The 24,647-nt window shown below is 40.5% G+C and overlaps 1 protein-coding gene across 4 annotated transcripts; it reads left to right on the top strand.

The window, feature by feature from the left end:
• The first annotated feature begins 230 nt into the window (after positions 1–230).
• LOC104934039 (hypothetical protein) lies at positions 231–16,086 on the top strand. Of its 4 annotated transcripts, XM_010749604.3 has the most exons (4): positions 231–629; positions 3,304–5,221; positions 13,207–13,271; positions 13,382–16,086. In XM_010749604.3, exon 4 carries the CDS (start codon positions 13,397–13,399, stop codon positions 14,570–14,572), a length of 1,176 nt encoding a protein of 391 aa, XP_010747906.1. In that variant the 5' UTR covers positions 231–629; positions 3,304–5,221; positions 13,207–13,271; positions 13,382–13,396; the 3' UTR covers positions 14,573–16,086. The 4 variants fall into 4 exon arrangements, with proteins under 4 accessions (XP_010747906.1, XP_027142821.1, XP_027142820.1 ...); XM_010749603.3 differs by lacking the exons at positions 231–629; positions 3,304–5,221 and adding an exon at positions 8,058–9,302; XM_027287020.1 differs by lacking the exons at positions 3,304–5,221; positions 13,207–13,271; positions 13,382–16,086 and adding an exon at positions 6,806–10,135 and having other exon boundaries at positions 507–629.
• The last annotated feature ends 8,561 nt before the right edge of the window (positions 16,087–24,647 follow it).

The raw sequence follows: 24,647 nt of genomic DNA, 5'->3' as shown, positions 1-24,647 counted from the left end.
CAAGGACAATAACTAAAGAGTCCGGGTTGGTCTGCTCCACACACAGCATCTGGTCGGCGAGCATGTGTAAGTCCTGCTCGTTGGCATGCGGTGGGATGTAAACACCAACCAGAGTGAATGAAGCAAACTCACGGGGTGAATAAAAAGACTTACAGTTTATGATGAAAGATCAGGAGAACAGTGCTGCTGGTAACATCGTTGCACCAACCACTGTTGATGTAAAAACAGTTTCCACCTTATGTTGTGAAGTGCAAAGTGGCACAAATCAAAAAAGGTTAGTCTGTCATTAATCATGACTCCTAAGTTTCTCACTACCCTGGTAGGGGCAAGAGACAGGGAGTCAATTCTGATGTTGAGAACCAGCAGTTCAGTTTCTGAGAGGTTCATCTGGCTTCGTCCGAGATCTGTGCAGAGGCCGAGGGGTCGTCAGGTGGAAATAACAGATAGGGCAGTGTGTCATCTGCATAGCTGTGATAAGAGAAGCCATGCGAGGGGATAATTTCACTTGAGGTGGTGCAAATAACGAAGAGAAGGGGCCCCAGCACAGAGCCCTGAGGCACTCCTATAGTGAGGTTGTGTGATGTGGACAACCGTCTAAGCCTGGATACATTGAGCGTGGGCCCTATGTGGTACGTACATTGAGATGCTGAGCATGGTAAAACTTATACCTCCTAAACATCAACAGCACGTGAGCATGTCTTAGTCTTGTATGTTAATACGTTTGTCTATAAAACTTTACCCCTTGTACACATATCTAGATTATCTGTATCTGGACTTTAGTAGGATACAGGTAATAAAATGCATTCTCGTTATCTCGGTTATGCCTGATGATCTCAATCAGCTGTGGGGCAGGCTTACATGTCAGGACATGCCCCAGGTGGAGGGAAACAATGCCGTGAATGATCATCATTCAGTCATTAATTTATTTTTTTTATCACTAATGATACTACTTGTATCTTTGCTTAAAGATGCAATATGCAAGGTGTTGATTTTACTCATAGTATGACAAATGCCATTGATTTTAGCCAACAATAAATGATGTAACGACACAAAGCAAAGGTGTAACTAACGATGTAAAGCTGTAACCAAAGCTATGCTGGCTGGACCACTGTGGCTTTGCTGCTTTGCTTGGGTCCGTTAGCTGGACATGTGTTGGTATAACACAGACACATTCCTTGTGTTACATTTTAATGTTTCGATGCTGATATTGTATGAACATCTTGCAACATCACCACTCTCTGATCACCTCTGTTCACCTTTGTCAAATTGGGTGGCAGAGCAGAAATGCAATCATGAAATACTGACAACTTTAAAAATAGATACAGGACAAAGTCTTACTCTAACTCTGTTAAGACGCACCTTTCTATGTGGTCACTTTGAAGAGTTATTTATTCACAACCACCTGCATATGAGTAGGGAATTAATAAGATTTTTACGATTACGATTCCATTATCGATTCTGCTTAACGATTCGATTCTTTATCGATTCTCTTATCGATTCTCATTTGGGGGAAAAAAGGAGAACAAACAGTTTGATCAGCATCATCTAGAGGAGGCAGTGAACTGGATCGAGTACTAGTACAGCTGCCAGACTCTGAGCCAGCCAGACTCTCTCTCGTCATGGTCATCTTCTAAATGTAACGCAGAAGGCATTCGTTTAATGTTAACTGTTATGGCATGTTTTACAAAGAACATGCCATAACAGCATGGTAGGCAGTGTTTTATTTACCTTCCGTAGTAACCGCAGAGGTGCTCATAGCCTGGCTGCTGCTGCCGCTGCTGCTAGGTTGAGATTCATCTCCAGTCCGAAGCATGTCAAAAACACGACATTCATTTAAAAATATTGCATGTCATTTGCGCAAACGTTTCTGTATGTTCATCGTGTTCCCTCCCGATGCTGTTATCTCCACTTTGCAATGATTGCAAGTCACCCTGATGCCGTCTGTTTTGGTAAAATGGAGCCAAACTTTGAGAGCATTTGACCCGAGTGGGTGACATTGTTTACTACTGATTGCACTGCACGTGCCAAACTTGCGTAAGTTACGTGCCGTAATTTGTCGTGCTTGCTGGAATCGAGCGTCAACGTAATTCATGCTTTCTGGAATCGATAAAAGAATCGTTAGATAAACTGCCAAACGATTCTGTGGTATTAACACACACGGAACCGGTTCTCAACAAGAACCGGTTCTCGATTCCCATCCCTACATATGAGATCATAACAATTACATCTACACACTGCACTGATGTTATCGTATTAGCTTACTGAACAACACTTCAGCAGGTCTTCATCGGGAACACGTTCCTTCCTGTTATTCAGATCAAAGCAGTTTCGAGGGAAGTCTTATTGGTGATAATCTGGGCAGGTATCAACTTTGCATCTTTGCTGTGTGGCAAAATCCCACAATCAGGAATCCATTACTCATTTTTACAGCTCGGCTGCATTCAAAGACTTGTCAATCCTGCCCATGTTTATTTTCCTACGGGAGTCGGCAAAATCCAGCATGACGGTTACTAAATCCCATCTTTCCCACTAACAACTTTCTATTTGTGAACTGTCAAAGAAATCATAGAGTCCAGTTCAGATGACCCAGAGCAAATGAACTGGAGCACATTTACGCAGAAAGACAACCGTGATCAAAGAATATGTAAAAAGAAAAGACCTGAAGTCGTCAAGTAAACAATAGGCACATATTTAGCATGTCACAAGACACAGGTCTAAACAATAGGGGGCTGGTAGATGTTTCTAGACGTCATCTGATTAGTGAGTCTGCACTGTCCCCAAACCGTCTTTGTTTGTACAGAGACCTGAAGTCATCAAGTAAACAATAGGCACATATTTAGCATGTCATAAGAACATGCTAAACACTAGGCAAGACCTGAAGTCATTAAGGTAATGCCCTAAACAGTAGGCACATATTTAAATTCCTTCAATGCACTGATGTAATTCTGGGGAGTGAATAGTAACACATTACTTTAAATATCACCTCTTTCTTTATTATGCGACTGATTGATTTACCGATTTAGATTTTAGCGTGCTTACCAAACCCTAACCAAAATAGTTGACTTAATTAATTTGTACAGTTTGTTTCTGTTTGAAGATCTGACAAAATTAACTATGTATGTATTTCAGGTTTAACAGTGAAGCTCATATGAGCATGCGTCTGTGTCTCTATCCCTCTGCATAATAATGCTCTCTCTTCTTAGTATATCATACACAGCTCTACAAATTTCCTCTTATACAGAAGTGCTTTCCGCTGTCTCACAATTAATGCTATTGATGTTTTCTAACACCAACCCTTTCCAGAAAATGGTCTCTACATTCTGGCATTGGATGAGCCACTGGGGGGCTTTTCCTGCGAGCTGAAGAGACATCTTGTGGTGAGGAGGAAACACTAGCCATTGGACAAGGTCAAAAAGATAAAACGCGGTCAATGGCTTCCTCGGACAAGGAAGTCATTTATTATTTCAGCTTCTAGATACAAATAACAAAGACGGCGCAACCTCTGTTACTGGACTAGATTTATTGCCATGAGATGAAAAGTGTCTCTTCATTATTTTTGCAGAATACAGATACACCGTGCAGATAATTCCTCAACTGATCAGATGAAAAAGTTACACTTGATTGTGGTGCATATATGTTTATGATTGGGGGGGTAATGTCTGAGTCATACCTCCTGATACCGTGAATATTATTCTAAGATCTATGATAAAATTAATTAAATTAGTGCATCAAATTTTGAACCTAATACATCTCTAATACACAAAATCATGGACGAGATTCGCCCTAGTTCAGCAAATGTGGTGAATGGATGTATGCTGAGTACACAGTTTGATGCACACAAAGCTTTCTGCCCCTCTTCCCTCAGCTGGTTATCATTATCTCACATATTTTACCCACGGTTCCACCTGGCGAGCCTAAAACCACAAAGAACAAAGGCAAAACTTGTCTAAAAAAATCCAACACTTTCCATTAATGCAGGAGCCAAAGCTCCCTTTATGGGGATCAGTTACAAATGTCATGGCAGTGTGTGTGTTTTGCCAACATGAAAGAAATTCAGATCTTTAGAAGAGATTGTCTGGAAAACAAACCACACAACACCCATAGAGAGCAAGTGAGCTCTTCCAGCCGAGTGATGTCATTCTCGGGCCTCTACAGTGTGTGTTTACCCGCATCAGCCTGTACCACCCATCACGCCACATACCGTTGAGTCCCTGCGAAAGCTACTCTCCACTTTCTGATGGTTACAAGCGAGTCAAGTGTGAGATATGACAGTGGGACGACACAGGAACAAGGCGGTGGCGAATGCGCTCGCCTAACCCTCCTCTGCCCAGCTGACCAGCATCAATTCGCTGCAGACTTCCTTCCCTCCTCTTCCTGTGAGCTTAGCTGACAGTGACATCGGGCTGCGTGTGTCACGGCTTGCATTATGAAGCACAAAGGCCATGAGTGAGCTCTGACTGTCATGGTGTGTGCTCAGAAACACAGGCAGTCTTTGACTGGCCGGCACTGTGACGGACTGATTCTCAAAGTGGTGCCTCTGCAGGGCAAATGTCATCCCACTTTGCAATGCATGAATCCAGTAGCCAATCGCTTTCCATCACTAATTATCAGATTTACAGTGAAGTAGGTCAGTCATCTCAAAAGGCTTAAAAAGTCTTAAATAATTGTGTTATTATGGTACAAGCTTACTGTGAATCCCAACTTGTTGCAGAAATAGGGAAGCTGAACTTTACACAGAAGTCAGAGGAACCAGTGCAGTGTCCATGGCAACCCTATTCGAGCCACAACAAGAAGGGTTTTGTCCTGATGGGTCGCTTTGCTTGAACCCCACTGCGACTGGTTTCTCTTTCTCGCTGTCTTTGTCTAACTGTCTCTCTTTCTCACACAAGAGAGAGAGAGTGAGAGAGAGAGTGAGAGAGTAACCAGTTTAAAATTTTCCCAGGGTGCATGGTGTCCCTGCATGGGGAGTGTTTACAGGATGTTATCTGTGTCAGTGCCGGCCCCTCATCCCTCTCCGAGTGGGTTTAAGAGGAATGCTGGAACGGGATGGAGGAGTTCCAAAGGGGGAGTGACGAGAGAGTGAGACAGAGAGAGAGAGAGAGAGAGAGAGAGAGAGAGAGAGAGAGAGAGTATATATACATCCCAAGGAGGCTGGTGCTCACAGGCACAGCTGGACTACTGGATAACTGGACTGTAGCCCACTGGATATTTAGCTAGAAAGGTGAGTTCTGACTTCTATGTTTTTGCTCTTTATTAGCATCTCCATCATCTACTTCACCACTGTACCAATAATTTTTGCTTTTTTCTGGTAAAATGTGGAAAGAAAGAAAGAAAGAAAGAAAGAAAGAAAGAAAGAAAGAAAAGAGAAGAAAAAGAGAAACTAATAATTTAGTTTTGTTTGTTCAGTGTTTATGATTGAAAATTGACCTTTATAAAAAAAAAAAAACTTTGAGGAACTGGACCTCCATTTCCTTAAAAAGTGAAACGTTATTTCTGCAGGAATTTCATTGCCAGAGTTGCAGATGAGCCCTTTGGGGAATGTGTTCTTGTTAAGGACTTACGTTTGAATCTCCTTAGCTGTGTAGCAAAGCATTTCACATTGAAAGGGGGAGACCAGTGTTTGATCAAGTGCTGTGTTGGACTCGCCTTTTTTCTTTTCTTCTCACAAAAAAATGTAAAAAAGCAGACAAACTTTTCATTTTCTTTCATTCAAGTTAGTATTTTCATTCATTGTTCTTCTTTTCTCACTTTATTAGAATTGGAATTGATTTTGTTTTTTGTTTTTTGTTATGTAATCACACATTTAAATTTAAATGGTGCACCTTTTGTTTTTTTTTAATCAGCTGGTTCACATAGAAATGTGGACAAATTGTAAAAAAAAAAAGAATCACTGATGGCATGTGACTGAATAAAGTAAATCTAATTAGTGCAGTGATAGGAAAGGCTGTAAAATGACACCACTGATCTCATCACTGCAGCAATTATTGGTGATCTGATGTGCTGTGGTTATTCATAAAACCTGTATTTGTCTCTTTTTTCACACCAAATTGCCAAAAATATATATATATTTGTAGTTGTTTGGTTTTAATTACATTGGGGCTGTAATGATGAAGAAAGTGTGATTGCATTGCTGAACAAGTGCAGTGGTGGGGGTTTTCTTCTCTCAGACCTGGGTGTGCCTTTTTCTGAACTGGAAATGGACTCCAGGGAATGAGTTAGGTCATCTCTCTTGAGTATTTTACACCGAAAACCATACTATCGTCACCAAACTAAATCCCCCGTTTTTTTTTTTTAAACCATATTGTGAACATCTGTGTTTGCTTTGGGCCTTGGCTATTGTTAGCATAGTAAAAAAAAAAGACATCCCAAAGGACCAGTACTGCAATGTTGCACAATACCACACGTCATAATTCATGAGTACACACACTATGTTTGATATGTGTTCTGAATAGCCATCCATGTGTGCCTCATTTGTGTACTTTCATGAGCTGCTTTTTTTTTTATTGATATGTGTCAATGCCACCAAGGCTTAAAAAAACGAGTCCCTGTCATTACCCGAGGCATTGAGGGCGCGGCATGAAACTGGATGCCTACATGTGCTGACATGACCTGCCGTTGGTTTTATTGTAAGGATTGTTTGTCAGGAAAATGTCCTGTGAGAAAAAAAAGAGGATTTAAAGTCAGCTGATTGCATTTGCTTTGCCAAATATACCTGAAAAAAAGGAGTGCCATATTTTCTTCTGAAATGTCATAAAATCACATAATAATGAACTTTACAAGGGTTTCATGTTTCTTCTTCTTTCAGGCACCAGCAAAGTCTCTGGCTGTGGAAATCATTTTAGATTAGCTAGTGTGAAATACATAACACAAAGATGAATAGTGTGGCAGATTGGCTCGTGCAGAACAAGGACAAGATCGAGAAAGGTGTGGAGATCATGGGGCAAGCCTCTGAGGTGCTTGCTGCCACTGTGGGCCAGCTTCACCCCATCTTGGAGGCCGTGTTTGTTGCTTCTGCTGAGTTACTCAGCAACCCTGAGGGCAAAGAGGCTCGCTACATGGCTCAGCAATTCGAAACAGTCAACCAGCAACTTGAGGGAATCCAAGATGAGATTGATAAAATCGCCCTGGAGCTGCTGAGGACGTCGATGAACAAGCAGAACTTTGATCGAGAGGCGCAGATGCTGAGCCAGTACGAAAAGTTCCAGGACTTTGTCAACGCCAAGCCAAAGTTCAGAGAGAAGAAGATGGAGAAGTTCATCAGCCATTACGAGAACACCGATGCCGACTTGAACTTGGACGCCCTCTACAATGCGGTCACTGGGGAGAACACCTCAGGTGACCCTATGCTGGAAACAGTAGTCGCCACGGAGCAGAGAAGCAGAAGGGCAGTTGAGGATTTCTGCGCCCGGCTGAAGAAGCTCTTTGTGGTGGGCATTATCGCCGTCATGGGCTATTCCGCCCTCAAACAAGGAGCGGTGGGAGAGGAGATGGTGAAGAAGTGGCAGGAGCGGATGGAGGATGTGGAGAAACGAATGAAAGCGGCTGTGGATGACTGTACAGAGAACTTTGCCGATCAAGCCAAGCTGGACATGGAGCATGTTCTTCAGGAGAATCCCGGCACTGTCAACCAAGAATTCACCAAAACCCTTCTGGATTCACTTGTTAAGAAATACGACTGGGTGAACTGGTCCATTAGAGCTTTCAGCGACAGGGAGCGCATTTTCTTTTTCAACTGGCTGGCAGGAAAGAAGTACCAAGGAAGTGGAGGAGCTAACTGGTTTGACATTTTGACCAAGAACAAGATCAAAGTGGTGGTGTCTTTCTGTGTTAACCCCAAGCCCATTAACAAGAGTCAGATCCAGGAGCAGATTGAAGGCCAAAAGCTGAAGGGAAACATGATGGGAGTGGCTCTTTCTTTGAACAAGAGCTTTCCCAACTGCCTGGTGCATGCTGTCAGCCATTACAAGGAGGTGGTGGAGATCAACAATTTCCACGAGGATTGTTACTACTATGGAAAACACAAAAGAGCCTACCTGTGCATCCACCCTGAATAGGCTGACAGCATAGCTGCATACAGGAAGACGTGAACTCCGAATCAATTCATGAATGTCTTTACCAGAGAACTGGAAATATTTCCATTAAATATAGAAATGTAATCATAAATATTGTCTGTGATGATACGTAATCTACTATGTCTGATATCTGATGTGATTCATCGTTTATTTTTTATTAGTTTACATACATACATATATATTTCCAACAGCAGCTTCAGAGAAAATTCATAGCCAAACATCTTCATGCCAGCTTCGACTTGTTATATCTTATGAAACTTATAATGATTCTGTCCTGATTGGATATTACTAGGGTTGGGCGATATGACGATATTGGACTTTGTCATAATTTTTTATTAGTACCCACCCTGGTAAAAACCCTTTAATCTCTTTTTATCCCTTCAACATGTCTGAGTGTATCAGACTATTGTTTGCAATGCTGTAAATTCATGCGCAGGACTGCTTTATTGTCATTTTTGTTATTCTAATGTGGTGCAGTACCCAGATTTGGACCGGATTAGCCAAACATATTGGTTCCTTTGAGCCTACCAGTTTATTATTGGGCTTTGAAAGCTCAAATGAAGTGGACCCTGAGTTGTCAAACTCAACATCTAAAGGAATATTTCAACACTCAGCTTAAAGACTAGTTGGAAACAGCTATCCAAAGGTGACAAAATCCACCTACGATCACCCCTAAACTTCATTAATTTAAACTGTGCTTCTCAAAATGTCAGATATAGACCTAGAGGTATAAATGACGTGTGATTATCGGTATCGCCCACTCCTAGATATACCTGTGCATAAAGAAAAATCTAATATTTGTGCAGCTTTTGGTGCAATTTAGTGCTGCGGGGCAAGCTATCTATCTAAAATATAGTCTACAATCACTTCATCAAGAAAACCTTATGTATATTTTACCCTAATTTGTAATAAACAAAACATCTGAATGTTTTTGTCATCATTGTTTATCATTACTGCCTTACTATAAAACACTTTATGAGCAACAAGTATTACTTAGAACAAATTATAGAAGTCATAATGCTATTGTTTACCAAATGGGTGGAGGTTGATCTGTAATAATATCTACAGCAACAACCTATTATGTTCACACCACCCTAGCTTTTCTTTTTCTTTTTTTATGTTTCTGTCTGACTGGGTGTGACCTCTCCTCTGTAACATGAGAGCCACATGACCAATAGGAAGACAAACAAGTCTGGAAGTTAAGTGTATTTCTTCCGCAAACTTTATAAGGTGAGTCCATTTCTGATCCAAACGCTTCATATAGTGGACACAGGCACATTTAGGTTATAACTGCGTGGTATAGTGATTGGAAACCTTAATAGGAAATGATCGATTCAATTCATCGACTTCATTTTCAGTGTCTCGTTACATAATGGAGCTTTTTTTTCTCCCCTTTCTTGCTTTTACGCACCGCACTGCTGCGTCAAAAAGTCAAATACGCTTACATATTTTGTTAACGCAGCTTCATTTAATAGAGTAAAGTGGATTAAAAGATGAATCTGCAGATTTTCTTTTTTTTAATGCAGTTTAAACTATAAAGCTTCGACTCTTATGGGCGTTGGTTTGCCAGCCCCGCTGCCACCGCTTCACTTTTTCCAGGAAGTGTCAAACTTTTTAAAGGCGTTGCGCGTTGCGCTGTAACAAAAAACCTAATCTGTGGTGTTAACCTACGATGTTTGTTTGGCTCTCTGTCCTTTGGCTGTAAAATGATACAATTAGAGCCCTTGTACACTGGACTGATCGATATATTTTCCATTAAGAGGACGCATTAACAGAGCGATTAGTTCTTCTCCGAGTGGACAGACTGAGTGGTCAGCTGTCAGAGGGAGGGTTTGGTCAGAGGAAGCTCTGCCACAGAGCATGAATGAAACATAAACTGTTTGAACTCTTTTAGTGATGCTTTGATTTGTTTTTTATGATCACAAAATGCTGTTAAATGAAGTTGTCAAATATCCAGAAAAGAACACGTTACAGTACATGTCATAAAACTGTTAAAGACCAGAGATGGATGAAGTATTCACATCATTTACTGAAATAAAAGTGCCAGTGCCACACTGCAGAAACACTCCATGACGAGTTCATGTTGTTTATATGGATGTAAAGTATCAAAAGGACAAGTACGGGCCGAGTGCATCATTAGAGTTTCAATACTGATGCACCAGTGTGCAGGATTTCACTGCTGTTGCTGGTGGAAGTGGAGCTAGTTTTAGATACTTTACTGTACATATTGTGGCGTTTTAGTCCAGTGCTGTCCAAACTAGAAGTCTAAAAGTGTCACAAGATTAATGTGAAGGAGGAACAAAGAAAAACAATGTTCTTTTTTTGGGGACTTTTCTCTAATATTTGTGTTTTTGTAATATATATAGCTCATATAACCCTGTGGATGTGTATAGGGGAAGTCAGATTTTTGTGTGTTTCATAACAAATTTCAGGCACATGAGGTGTAAAAAAACACTTTTTTGTGAGGGGTCACAAAGGTTGAGTCAATTTATCTTATCTTAATGTAAAAAGAAGTAGTAGCAGTAACTTTAAAAGTTGCACTTAAGTACAGTAAGCGTAAATGTATACGTAAATGTAAGTGTTATGCTTGTCTACCTTCTGGCATTCATATCTCTGCAGAAGCACCTCGAGCTCGTTGTCTTTGAAAATGTGATTTCTTCAAGCACATTTTATGTTTGAATCTGTGTGAAGGTTTTTCACATGCACTCAGTCTGCAGTTACACAACCCCTGGGACCCAGAGAGAGAGAGACGAGAACATCACGAATCACAGTTTCAGCTCGGTCAAATCCAATAAGATTCAGTAACTGTAAATGTTCAACATCCTGATGGAATTTCCTGTACTTTGTTGTTGTTTTTTCTGTTCCCAAAGTCTTACAAGGAAAACATGCAGATGTTTCTTTCAGCCACCCTTGTGGTTGTTGTAAACAGATGCTCATTTAAAGGAATAGTTTGACAATTTGGGAAAAACACTTGAACAAATTGATACCAATGTCATGTCTGTCTCTAAAATATGAAGCTACAGCTCACTGCTGGTTATCTTAGCTTAGCATAAAGACTGGAAACAGGGGGGAACAGCTAGTCTGGCTCGGTCCAAAGATAAAATAATGTCCCTATTGGTACATCTAAACCTCAGTAATTAACACCTTGTATCAACAAGTTGTGTTTTTTGGGGATTGTGTATCGACGCTCCAGGGAGTCACGACTCCCAGGCAGACATATTCTGGCACATAAACCCCAAAAATGTGTCCTATTTGCACTTTGTTTTTTAATTAGTGAGCTTTAGAGGTGCTTCTTGGTGGATTTCACCTTCAGACGGAGCCAGACTAGCTGCACCCCTCTGTTTACCCCTCTTTATTCTAAGTTAACCAGCTGCTGGCTGTAGCTTCATATCTAATCGACAGACATTAAAGTGGTATAGATCTCCTCAATAACTCTTGGCAAGAAAGCAAATTAAAGTATTAATTTTAGAGACGTCAGAGAGACATCTTTGCACAGATCTATATATCCATGTTGGAATTGAATCACCAGTGAAGACATCCTTCTTGTCTGTGGATGTCTGACCTCTGCAGAGGTGTTTGATGCATTTAGACTGAGTGAAGCTTTTTCCTCCTCGCTGCAGTCTTTTGCAGTCTCGCTAGATAAAAAAAAAAAAAAGACCTCAGCAAGGAGACGAATGAGCTGACAGATTATTTTCCATTGTCTTGTTGCCGTGGTAACTTGCTGAGTTTCATCGGAAAACGCACCCTTGCCCAGCAAGTTTAACCTCTTCTGCTTAATCACTTCCCACGCTTGCTGCTCCAATATTGACTGGCTGACGGAGAAGCATCACTGCTGCGTCTCCGTCAGCCACGTTTTAAAAAAGGAACAACACTCCGAAGGCCAGAAATCTGAAGTGAAACATGTCATGACATGTTCACTACCTGGCTACACAGACAGTGAAAGTGAGACTTGAGTCTTGTGAAGTCAGTAAGATGACTGTACCGTCTGTACTAAAAATTTAATTTTCCACACAAATAGGTTACAGATTTCCACTTTTGCAAAGGGACGTGCCTGAACATGCCCAGAGAATAAACCTGGATTGCTCTTACAGTCTTTTTTTTTTTTTTTCTGGGCTCTGGGAGGAGATGTTTGTGTTAGATTAAAATTTTCCAAATCCAGTGGACTTCTTGTTTTTCATAGTCCCAAGACAGGAAGTCAGTTCTTTCATATCAGCTGTCACAGAGCACTTACTTTTAACCTTTTTGGATTATTACGAAACAATGATTTATCTTCCAAATGTGAACATGTAGTGACTTGTTCTCAGGGTCCACTAATAGATCTTCCCATAAAACAGTCTCCCTCTGCTCGGTTGTCATGGAAATCTGTTGGCATGAGCTCGGTGAGCTGATGTCAAGTCGTTCGTAACACTTTCAATCCTCAACCATGTCGGCTTAAAGTTAAACAAAAAAAAGTTTGACACCACTCTCAAGTCTGTCTGTAGCTTAGTTAGCGTAGCTTAGCATAAAGACTGGGAACAGAGGGAAATGGCTAGCCTGAGATTAGCAAACATTTGATCTTTGACTCCAAGAAGTCAAGAAATAGCCCCTGAAACTTGTTATTTTTACTGTTTTACATCTATATAAGGGTGGTGACAGTCCTCTCATCTGACTCTGAGTGAAAAGCGAATCAGTGTACTTCCCACAATAACCTTGAGACTGACTGAGCCGGAGGAGACGGTGGCATTTATCATTTCATTGACATCATTTGCAAGTGCATTAGTTGATTGTTTACCGTGATTTAATTTTATATTTTAAACACGCGCAATGACGTTTAGTTAAAGTCGGTCACTGCTCCTCCATGTTGTCCTCCAACAGGTCATACCACTCTGTCAAGAGAAGTGGTCCACTGCTTGTTTATGACGCCTGACAGTTCCTCCCCTTTTTGCCCTTTTCATAGTACACACAGTGCTAACTTCGACATTTCATTCAACCTTGCAACGAAGCATGAACACACAAACAACATACAAACAGTTTAACCGGTACCGGCCTTTCCGTCTCAGCTGAATTCTCTTTGCATTGTTGAGTCATTGCTCACTGGGTGTGGCCTGCAGCCAACGCTGAAGCTCACTTAGCTGTTTCTCTCTTTCCTTATCAGTTTCTGCCGTGTTGCAAGCGGAGCAAAGGAGCAGGCCACAGTCCAACAACACTGGAACAGACCTGGTAAGTAAATCAAGAAAACTGTAAACGTTCTGTCTCGTATTTGTCAGTTGTTTCTGTTCCTAGAAGAGGTTTACTTGCTTCTTACCATGTCAAAATGTTTCTCTTCTTAGAATCAGTCAGCAAAGATGACAAACCAGCTACAGAAGCTTGTAGCGGAGAAGAAGGATATGGTGGAGACTGTGATGGAAGTGTTTGAACAGGGAGCTGAAGTGGTGGCCAGTATCGCCGGTGACCTCTTCCCTGTTTTCTCCATCGCTGCCCCAATTGTTAAACTGGCTCTGGACAATGTAGAAAGCAAAGAGGCTGTGTTCATGAAGGAGCAGTTTCAGAAGGTGCGTGATCGCCTGGAGGCGGTCTCGGAGGAGGTTCAGCGAATCAATGATGAGATCAAGAAGAGCGGATTGGATGCTGTGTATTTCCCACTGGAGGAGAACATCACTAACCAGTTCAGGAAGTACATGGACATCCTCAACGCCAAACCCAAGTTCCGGGAGGTCAAGAAGAAGCTTTTCCTGGACCACTTTGCCAAGACCGGCGGTGACAAAAACCTGATCACACTCTACAACGCTGTGACGGGAGATAACTTCTCTGGGGAATCTGTGCTCGAGATCACCCTGAACTACGAGGAGAAGAGTCGCCGGCCAGTGGAGGACTTCTGTGCCAGGCTGAAGAAGCTCTTCTGTATCGGGCTCATCGCGCTGTTGGGTCACGCTGCTCTGAAAGGATATGACGAGGAGGATGTGCTTCTGAAAGACTGGGGTGAGAAGATGAAGGTTATCCAGGATAAAATGAATGCTGTCATTGAAGACTGCATCGTCAGCTTCCCTAAACAAGCTGAGCTGGATTCCCGTCGCCTGGTGAGAGACGAGTCAAACTTAACCTACCAGCAGCTAGCAGATGCTATCATACAGAAACTAAAGAAGAAATACGACTGGGTGGGCTGGTCTGTCCGCGTTTTCAAGACCCCTTCAGGCCTGTTCGCTAATAAGAAGGATTTCCACTGCTCGACAGGCAAGAGTCGCTTCCAGGTCCCTTCGTCAGATGAGAAACTTAACGTCTGGGTGTCCTACAGCTCCTCGGCTGAGCCTGTGGATAGGAATCACATCGAGCAGCTGATCCAGAGTCAGAAGAAACTCACGGTGGTGAGTGTAGCAGAGCTACTCTTTGAGAAGCTGCCCGGCGACTGCGTGGTCCACACGGTCAAAACCAGCAAAGATCTGGCCTGCGCCTGGAGCTTCAGAGATGAGCTCCACTACTGGGAGGAGCACAAAAACTTCTACGTCTGCGTTCACTCGGCTTGAGGTTGTAGACGCCGGATAAACTCTAAAAAGTCACTCATTCTCTGTTTGTAAGCTACTTTTTAGTTACACGGATAATCAGAGTCTATCGCTGCCTCACTATGTGCTTCAATCTAACCTCTTATCACCTTTTTTAACTGAATTATTGTGTTTTTCTATGAAAGTTTGATTGCAACGCAGGTGTGGACGCACAGACCAATTTTACAAATCACAAATTCTCCTTAAGGGGCTTTCAAATCTGTGCAGCATACCTCACCCTCTGGCCTTAGACCCTCGCTTCAGATAAGGAAAAACTGTGACAAAATGGACGAAACCTTGTGAAGAGCAACAGAGACAAGAAGCAAACCTGTCTGATCTGCTCTGATTTGCAAAGGAAGTAACATAAACTAGACTCCTGAGCTCAAAATAATGACCTTTTTGATCACATCCAGCTGTGCTTTGCTTATTTCTCAGAACAACTCTTTGTTTAGGCTGTATTCTATCCCAGTGTCTCTATTTGTTATAAAATTGTACTTTTAAGGTCATAATCTACGAGTTGACAGTTGCAGAGGAAATTCAGGGAAAAGAACTGGCATAAGAAAGCTTGTTTGCGACATAAAGTTGTTGATTTAGAGTCTAGCTGTCAGACAAAGATTATACTGTTATGTTTGCTGGTAGTGATAAGCGTTGACCTCGCCCTGTTGAGGCCATGAGAGAAAATGTCTGCAGACGTTTTAAAAAAGACTATAACAGAAGTCTTGAAGCCTTCATTTTGTCACACAGTGACAAAATGGTGAACCTTGTTACTGGCTGCTGTACAGCACGAACAAAACACACGACAAGCACAAGCGACAAGGCCTTAAACAACGTTTGCTGCAGTGAACTGGCCCCCATTTAACTTTATTTACACACCCTGCCACCAACATGCCGAGGTGTAGTGACGGCAACACTTTGTTTACATGCAGATGCCTAGCATAGCTATTGTTGTGTTACATCTTCACCTGTGCGGTTGTGCAACACAAACTGGAAAGTTGCACCTGCTCAAAATCCTCGACTTAGTTCACTTTGTACTCTTTCATGTAGAGGATTTACTTTTAAATAAGAATGAACAGTTTGGGATTTGGGATTTGGGATCTTTTTTTTTGGTTTTTATAATTTTGATCATAATTTTCCTAATCTGACGTGACTTCTACACTACGTTTGAGAACAAAAATCTACCGACTCTGTAGAAATACTCTTTATAATCTCGTATACCACTGCTCTGTTTTGATTGTTATAGATATGTTGTGTGTTATTGTACACCACAGTAATGTTGCTGTTTCTTCTTCGCTGTTTAGACATCTTTACCTGAGTTAAATACATCAAAACGTGACGCATATTTACTGTAAACGTATTGATTCAACGTGTTTATGTTGCACTTTCGTTTTGTATTTACATTTAGTATATTTGGGTTGTCGGTGTCTCATATTCAAAAATCCTGTTGGCACACCAAAGCAATGAATGTAATAAATCTTCCAAATAAAGTCAGTCGTACATCATTTGTTTGTGTGTATGTTTTTGTGAATGACCTACAGTTTGTCTGGTTGTTATAAGACACAAACCTCAGGACCGACTCTGAACAGGGGAACTGAAACACCTGAAATGATATTGATATTACAACATATTGTTGTTAATATTTGTGGTTGTATTTTTAATTTAATTATCAGAATTATCTGCTTCTCCAAACTGGGGTAGCTCATGCAACGACAATTCAAATTCTCAAACCGTTCCGTTAACTTTAAACATTTATTTTATTATTTAAGGACTGTATAATTAACATTTAATTAAAACACTTACAATGTAGTTGTAAGAGAGCAAAAGTTTATTAATGTACAATCATAACTTCTGTGGGTGCTCACAGAAGGAGTTAATGAACATCAACACCTATGCTTACAGTTATTATAGTGTGTTATAAACCATTTATTAAATATTTACATACTGCTTATACACGTTAAATATGGGAGCTTAGAATAAAGTGTGGCTGTTGTATCTTTTCCTTTACTACTTTGACTTTTGAAGGAACAGAAGGAATCTGGGCCTTCTACTTCTCGGATGTCTCTTTACCTGTTGTGCCACTTGCTGCTTTTAAAAAACAGTAATGTAACACGGCTACTCTGTTCTACAGAAACGAGTACTACAGTATCAGGTGAGGAAGTAACACCCAACTGTTCTGTGGAGAAAACTATCAGCTTGCTTTAAAAAAAAAAGAGAGAAAAGAGAAAAAGGATATTCTGGTTAGCTGGTTTGGAAACACCCATAGTGCTCTACAATTATGTGGTTGTGGCCTTTCTATCTTCAGCATAAGACTCACAGCCCTACAGCACATCATGCTGACAGGTCAAGTGTCCCAGCAGCATTGAACAAGTGCAAAAGAAAACAAGTGGGTCAAAGACCGTGGATGGATCATGTTATTGTGGAATACAGAAAATTCACAACTGTAATATTTTGATGTGTTGTTGTGCTGCCTGTCTAAAATCACAAGCACTTGTTACCTGTATGGAGACCTGACGACAAAAGCCAAATAAATAAAATTTTATAGTGAAAGAGGTATTTATACAGCTTCATAACAAAATCCCAATCACAAAGCGGACTAGTATTATGATGTCTCTTGTTCAATAGAGATAACTGGGCAAACCATACTTGTTTGTCCAAAATAAAAAGATGTTAGTTCCAGTTTGAATATGGACGTCGTATCCATGACGCCACCTTCAGGTTTCTGAAGAGCCGTATGTGAGGCTCAGAGTGTGCTGGCTCACCGCCTCCCCGCTAATCTCAAAACTGGCAAAGATGTGCATCGTGGGTGCAGCTGAATGATGCCTAACTTTAAGCCTTAATATAATTTGACCAGGTGAGTTAAATAGAAATTCACCCTCAGTACAGTTATAGCTATAGAGACCAAAACAGTTTTTTGTACCAGGCTGTAAACATGTTTATTTCTGCTGTGAAGTTGGGCATTTTAACATGGGGACTTATGGAGACTGACTCGTTCTGTTGCCACGTTCAAGTGGCCATTTGAGGAACTGCAGTTTTTGGCACTTCTGCATTAGCTTCACTTCTTAGCCACAGATGTGATGCTTGTTCATGACCCATCCCCAACCTGGAGTCTGCATCCGCCAACAACTCCAGAGATCGATCTGTAGGGTAACAAGACAGGTAACAAATGAATTCAAATTATTTATTCAAATAATTATTTAAAATTAACTGCTCTGAGAAGAACTTTGTTTGAGATGCTCACAGCTCGTAGAAAATACCTGACAAGTCGTCAGGAGCGCATTTGCTTTATTTATGAGAGTGGTGAGCCAAATGTTGGGAATGTGTGGCTTAGGGCCACAGTCCTGTATTTGCATCTATGCTTTATACTGCCTTTTATCACAAGCACGTCTCAACAGACTCCAAAAAGATGTTTTAAAAAGCTCAAAGAAGTCCTCCTAAAATTCGTCAAACAAAGGTACAATAGCATTGACGATGACATGGAGTTAAAGCTTATATGACAGGACAAAAGGAGCCAAAAGGCAGATGGGATTACATCCAGTGCCAGCAAAAGTTATATAAGGAATTCTGTATCTGCAGGAACTTTGTCATGAATTTAGGGGGGCTCAGACAGGGGGCTCAGACAGACGTTTGATGTTGGGAGAAAATACTCTAATTTCCAAACTTGGCTTGCAGGGGAGACAGACCTTGTTGTCTGGATACCTGTCTGCCAATGGAACAAGACGGAGACAGATGGAATTTAAACTTTCCCGTTGCTTCTTAACGAAGCAAATCTCTCGCTCACAAGTGCTTTCCAAATTTCCACTGGCAAGTAATCCAGTTACATCAATGCTCAGTGAGCTGAGGGCCACACACTGCTGTATCAGCAACTTTGAGAAGCACACTTTCAGAAAATGAGCCTGAAAAGGACCAACACTGACAAACACTGACAAACTTCTGCAATATAGGAAGGTTTTTTTTAGCATAATCTCGACATTTCAAACCAGTGAGAACTGATACAAGCTGTAAACATAACACTTTTAAATTGATGTGGGCATTAGTAAAGAGTTGTTTAACACATCCAGCAGATACAGAGAAGTTAACAATCGTTTGGGTTCACATTTAAATGATTCACTCTTGTAGCTCTGTTTTGGTCTCCACCAACTCTGGAAGGGCCTATTTGGCGTTTTAACAGCTAAATGCTCCATTACGTTCACTAGCTGGCTGCTAACTGTGTCTGTTTCCAGTTTGATGCTGGTTTTTGGTGGGAAAAGCTGCTGTGTCTGAAAAATGACGCTATGAGAGCGGCCATAGCAAACCAAAATGGTAAAGTTTGGTAATTTCCATAATTTTACACCTTGACCTTGACGATGACTTTGAAAGTAATCCACAACACCAATTCTTTGACTTGTTCATACAAAGCACAAACATTTTAAGAAAAGCAAAATAAAGTCATGCAAGTCACGTAAAAACAAGGAAAAACTCAACTGACGAGGCAATTTTTTTGAGGACTTTAACCGATATTTGACTAAATCTGTGTAACTACAAAAGTGTAAGTCTAAATAAGACCTCTCTGCAGGAGAAAAGTTGGAGATAAAATACTACAATATAGAAATAGCGTCATATATGTTGAAGTTTTGGGTGTTATCCTTCCCTGTATGGAAAAGCTGCCACAGGCCGTTTTCTGTCTACGCCCAGGTGGGCTAAAGGGGTCGTTGACACAAAACAGTTGAATAGGAGAAGTGATGTTTTTAATCAGACCAGAATTACTCTTCCATGAATATGATTTGGCCACACAGTCTTGCATTGAGTCCGGCCCATCAGGTGATCTCAGGAACGCAGAAAAACATCACGTGGCAACGAAAAGATTCGCCCGCCTTGCAGGAATACATTGTCCTGCCACTCGTCGCCTAAGTGAAAACCTCAACTCTGCCTTAATTCAGTCTCAATGGGAAAATAGCAGTAAATTTGGATGTAGAAAAAAAGTGGTCACATATTTTAATCAGATGGTGGTGGTCAGATGGGGCGTGGGAGGGGCTTGGCTCCTGCATCATCTGCTCAGGGCTCTGAATGCAGCTTGGTTTCAGACTGGGAAATGAATATGTTGGGTTTCTATCATGAGGAACCTGTGATAGTCTGTTGATGTAGAGTGAAGTGAAGGAGACTTCAAAGAAAACCCAATGAATTTAGTCAGTTACTATCATGCTCCCATGTCGAGTTTTGAAGGACTACTTTGTGGGTGAGCTACTGCAGCCTGAAAACTTTGTCGTCTTTGATACCAACCTAGCAGGGGTGGGATTAGGAATTGTTTTTACAGATTATTTCACTTGGTAGTTGTTGGTATTGACTGAATGTTCAGTCCATGCATAACTGTTTTATCTGTTCTATATATTGCTGAAAGAGTTTGCAGTAACCAAGATCAGAGCAGCTTGTCTCAGGCCTTGGATTGCATCTCAGAGAGGATTCCTCTCACCATGAAGAACAACCTAAACTAATAATAACTGTGCAATGGTAAAATTACAGAACTTTACTTTCTTTCTTACCATAAGAGTTAATGCCAATGAACAGTAAGTTATCTGTCGTGTAATTCGTCTTTGGATCTGTTGTATTGACGTTGCTTTATAGAGGAAAAAGTGGAGTATTCGAGAAGGTAGCTTTTAGCTTTTTTGGATAATGTGGATCTTCTTGCTGAAGGAAGAAGTTTCCTGGCTCAAACTCCTCATCTGGAGCCTTTTTGTGTGGAGTTTGCAGGTTTCCACACATCTACGTGGGTTCTCTACGGATACCCACGGTCCAAAGACATGCAGGTTAATTGATGACTTTAAATTGCCAGAAGGCGTGAATGGAAGTGTGAATAGTTGTTTGTCAGCCCTGTGACGGACTGGCGATTTGTCCAGGTTGTACCCCACCTCTCTCCAAATGTCAGCTGGGATCGGCTATTGAAGATGGATGGATAATGCAACACTTGACTGATACAAAAAAAAATCAACATTAAAAATGATTCTTAGTCTGTGTTTAAATGAATAAATACTTCTGATATATTATGGAAAAAAGCTAATCGACCTTCCTTTTAATTTTTTAAAGATTTTTAAACTACCTACACTTAAAATGGACGGAGCATTTTAGTGTCCTTCAGCCCATTGTTTTGGTTCATATGTGATAATATATCAATGTTGTGGTTACAGTTGGCCGCGCTGCCCCCATGTGGCCAAGAATCTATTAGGGTAAACATTTTCTTAATGAGAAATATGACGTGGGCACCAAGTAAACTCAGAGCCATGAAGAATTTGTGAGAAAAAAAATCCTCTTCCTGACCTATAATCTCTGTCCTCACCATGTTTTCACTTGGCACCTCTTGGTCCCTTCCCACTGTGATCCTCTTGTCCTCTTCCCCTCACATACCAAAGTCTGGGCAAGATCCAACAAGCTTATGTGGCACTACAATCTTAACTATGTGTCAAAGACAATCCTCTAGTGTGGCGCGTTAGAGGTGGTATCACAGTTACAAGCCCGGGATGGTTTTCAAATTATAACCTGAGGCGTCTTTCAGATGCTTTGTTACCTCTCATCTTTTAAACAATGACTCCAATATCTGTTCTGCAGTATAATAAACAATGACACCAGCACAAACTATGCAAAGCGTGCAGTCATCTCCACCTCTTCAGTATTTAAAATAACTTCTGATGGTTTCATTTCCATTGCGCAGCAAACCGCCGACACGCTGACAATGTGCTCTTGAGCAGAGCACCTACCCCCTGTAACTGTTTTGATTCAGCATAACTGTTAAACAACATTGTTCTGCTTACTTAACCAGTATTTTTCTAACCAGTTTTATCAGAGAGAGAGAAAAACCTACCACAATTTATCACGTTGAACACCATTTCTTATTATGATTTTCAGATATTTGAAACGTAAGACATCACATGAGAAAACAACAGTTTTACACATAATATTAATGTAAAACAGCTGTTTTGTTGTGATAAATTCATATATATGAATGTGAGATATTTGGATAATTATAATACGTCACATGTCTATATATTCCTTGTATTAAAATATGAATTTCACATATACTTTTTAGTGAGGGAGTTAGAGACTATGTGCCTCACATAACCCCTCTCAGTGCTGGTGATGGGGGTACGGCAAGCACTGATTTCTGCCTTTTTTCACTTGTGTTTACACACCTCACTGGTGCAAACAAATCAGAAATCATCATGTAGTTGTTGCCTGGCGATTGTCTGTCAAAATGTCAAACAACTTATGAGTCACGTCAGCTTCCAATCCTGCTATACCTTTAAATATGTAGACATATCACACCTGATAATGCATGAAAAACACAGACATACCTGTGGCTTAAGCCACTCTCACACACCATTGTGCAACAGGAATTCAACATGAATCAGCGAGTTCGTTCGAAGCACCTGCTGTCATTTTAATGAGAATTATGCTGCACAAACATAAAACAGGTGCTTCGGCCGTGTTAAGATATTTTTGGGTCAGCGTAAGAGGTCAGCATAAAAAAAAACAACTTACATAGTCATGTGTGGCAACAAGTTAAAGACACGTTAAAGAGTTTGTTTTTCTTTTAGCTCCCAAATAGCTGCTGAGAATCCCACAGTTTCCTCTTAGCTCAGCGTTGCTATTTTAGAAATAAGTTATAATTATATTGGAGGGGAATTTGAGGAAATAAATCATGGATTGTATCTTTAAAAAGAAAACTGGACTGAATGAACCAAAGAAAAATATCAACTCAAATCAAGTCATTTAACTAGGATGCGTTATTTAGAGTCAATTGAAATGTAATTCAGGGATGATAGTTGTTGTTTTGAATCACACTTCAGTGTTCAGATGCTTCTGAATCCTGTTTTTCTGCCTGATATGTACACACAATGTACATACACAGGAAAAACGAGGAGCTCGACAGGTAAACATTAACATTAAACTACTATGTACAGATTTATGAACAGTAACATTTGTAGACAGAACAAAAATTAGACAATGCAGAGTGCAAATGATGCTTGTGGACGTAAGTTGACACTGTGTGTCTAGTAATTGCTAATTGAGCGATGGACTGTGGGAAGCTGTTGTTTTATTCTCTGTAGCGCCATCCAGAGGGGAGACGTTGGAAGAGGGTGTGATGCATCTGCAGTGATGTCGGCTGCACATTTCCTGACTCTGGACATGTGTTAATCCTGAATGTAGGGCAAGTTGGCACCAGTGACTTTCTCTGCAGTCCTGACTCTCTGTTCTGTTTGGTGGATGATTCAAACCTGACAGTGATGGATGAGCAGAGAACTGAATATACTTTGTATAAATCCATCCATTACAATAAGGGCAATCAGGCAGTACTAAGTTCTGAATCATTTATGTGAATGATTCTGGCACCAGATGTCTAAAATAAATATATTTTTTAACATTAATACTTGCACAGTCAGAAACTCAAAACAGTGATTCAGCTCTGTCAGTCTATGCACATCACACTGGAGGTCAAATGAGTTTAAATAGAAGCATAATAGAAACAAAGATAATATGCAGAGCTGTCAGACAGACTCAGCTCGTCCTTCTCTGAGCCTGAACCCACTGACTGACCTTTTGTGAGAATAAATAAGATGCCATCAACAAGTGCAAATCCTAAATTAATGACCAAAGCCTGTACAAGTGATAAGCAGAAACCAAAACCAGAGTACACATTCAGCTCATTTTCTTGATCTTGCTGACAAAACAAATTTACCACTTCAGCACCAGCTTGCTTATGACTTGCTAGTGTGCTCTATGAATTATGTTTGCACAGACAGTGCTGGCTTCAGACAGTGAAATGTCAGCACAAAAATATACTGTATATACTGTGAAACAGAGAGACAAGGCAACATGATGATTATGACTAAATACTTATTATTATGCTCTTACTGAGAGGTGCTGCACATTTTCTTATTTGTTATTATTGTTTTTTATACAAATACAAACTGGATTATCATCATGCCTCTGTCTTCTTAAACAGTGATGAAACACTGATGTTTTTGCATATTTAATTATATATAGTGCTTATTGTTTTATTCATGCTGCAAAAAGTTTGTTCATTGTCACTGTAAGTACTGCTCCCGGCCTCAAAATAACTAAATGGTGTACGTGTGTGTGTATTTAAGAGATTGAGCACCACCTCGTGGCACACAGTGTCATCACAGGTTGAGAAAATAAATAATAACCAAATAACACAATAAAAAAAAAAGACTCCACTCAGTTGCTGGTTTATTAGGCACATGCACTGTAGCTTATAATAAAGGAGTCAGCAGAGTTGGTTTTATGAGCGCTGTTTGATTGTCTTGCATGATACTGAATGGTTTATGGTGTCTATTATCTTGTTTACTTCATTCATTATCAAATGTAGGTAGGCCAAAGAACACAGTTGTGACTTGTTACAAGGGCCAGTCAGGAGCCGAAATTCATATCTGTGCCGGAGGGCAGTAAAATTATACGTATATCTCCTTTAAAAGGATTTTTTTAAATGCCTGATGCTCATAATGTGCTGACTAATATGACCATATTTTTCCAGTTCTCTTTTTTTCCCCAGTAAAATGTTTCTGTTATGATAAAATGAAACCAAAAGAGTTGATCATAACTACTGTAAATTAAAAAAAAGTCTTGTTGTGCGAGTAGTTTCCCAGAAAGAACACACTTCCTCGTGTTTCACGTCATCCTCTCAGAGCAGAAACCACAAAAAAAGGGATGTGATCAAATCTTTCCCATAACTGAGGATTCAGGACTTTGAATGTTACCCATAATAAATATATTTACAATACACTGCCCTGGGAGTTAGGAAATTATTGTGGTATTTTTTTTTATTGTTTTCTGATATTTTATATGACAAAGGATTAAGTTAGGCTGACAGGCTGGTGGCTGCATATTTGTCCTCTAACAACAAATCACACTCTAACCGCAGTAAAGCAGCTGTACACACTCGCTTTTTGAAATCAATTAAAGTATTTGACAGCGTCGACTTGCTTTCTAACATTCCTCTAATTTTACTGTCTTAACAGTTTGAGATGTGGCAGTTGCGTGCCTTGTACATCCAACATGTTGTTTGGGATCACTC

This window comes from Larimichthys crocea, chromosome XIII (genome assembly GCF_000972845.2).
Source record: "Larimichthys crocea isolate SSNF chromosome XIII, L_crocea_2.0, whole genome shotgun sequence".
In the NCBI taxonomy this organism is placed as follows: Eukaryota; Metazoa; Chordata; class Actinopteri; family Sciaenidae; genus Larimichthys; species Larimichthys crocea.
This window is presented reverse-complemented; position numbering and strand designations above follow the sequence as displayed.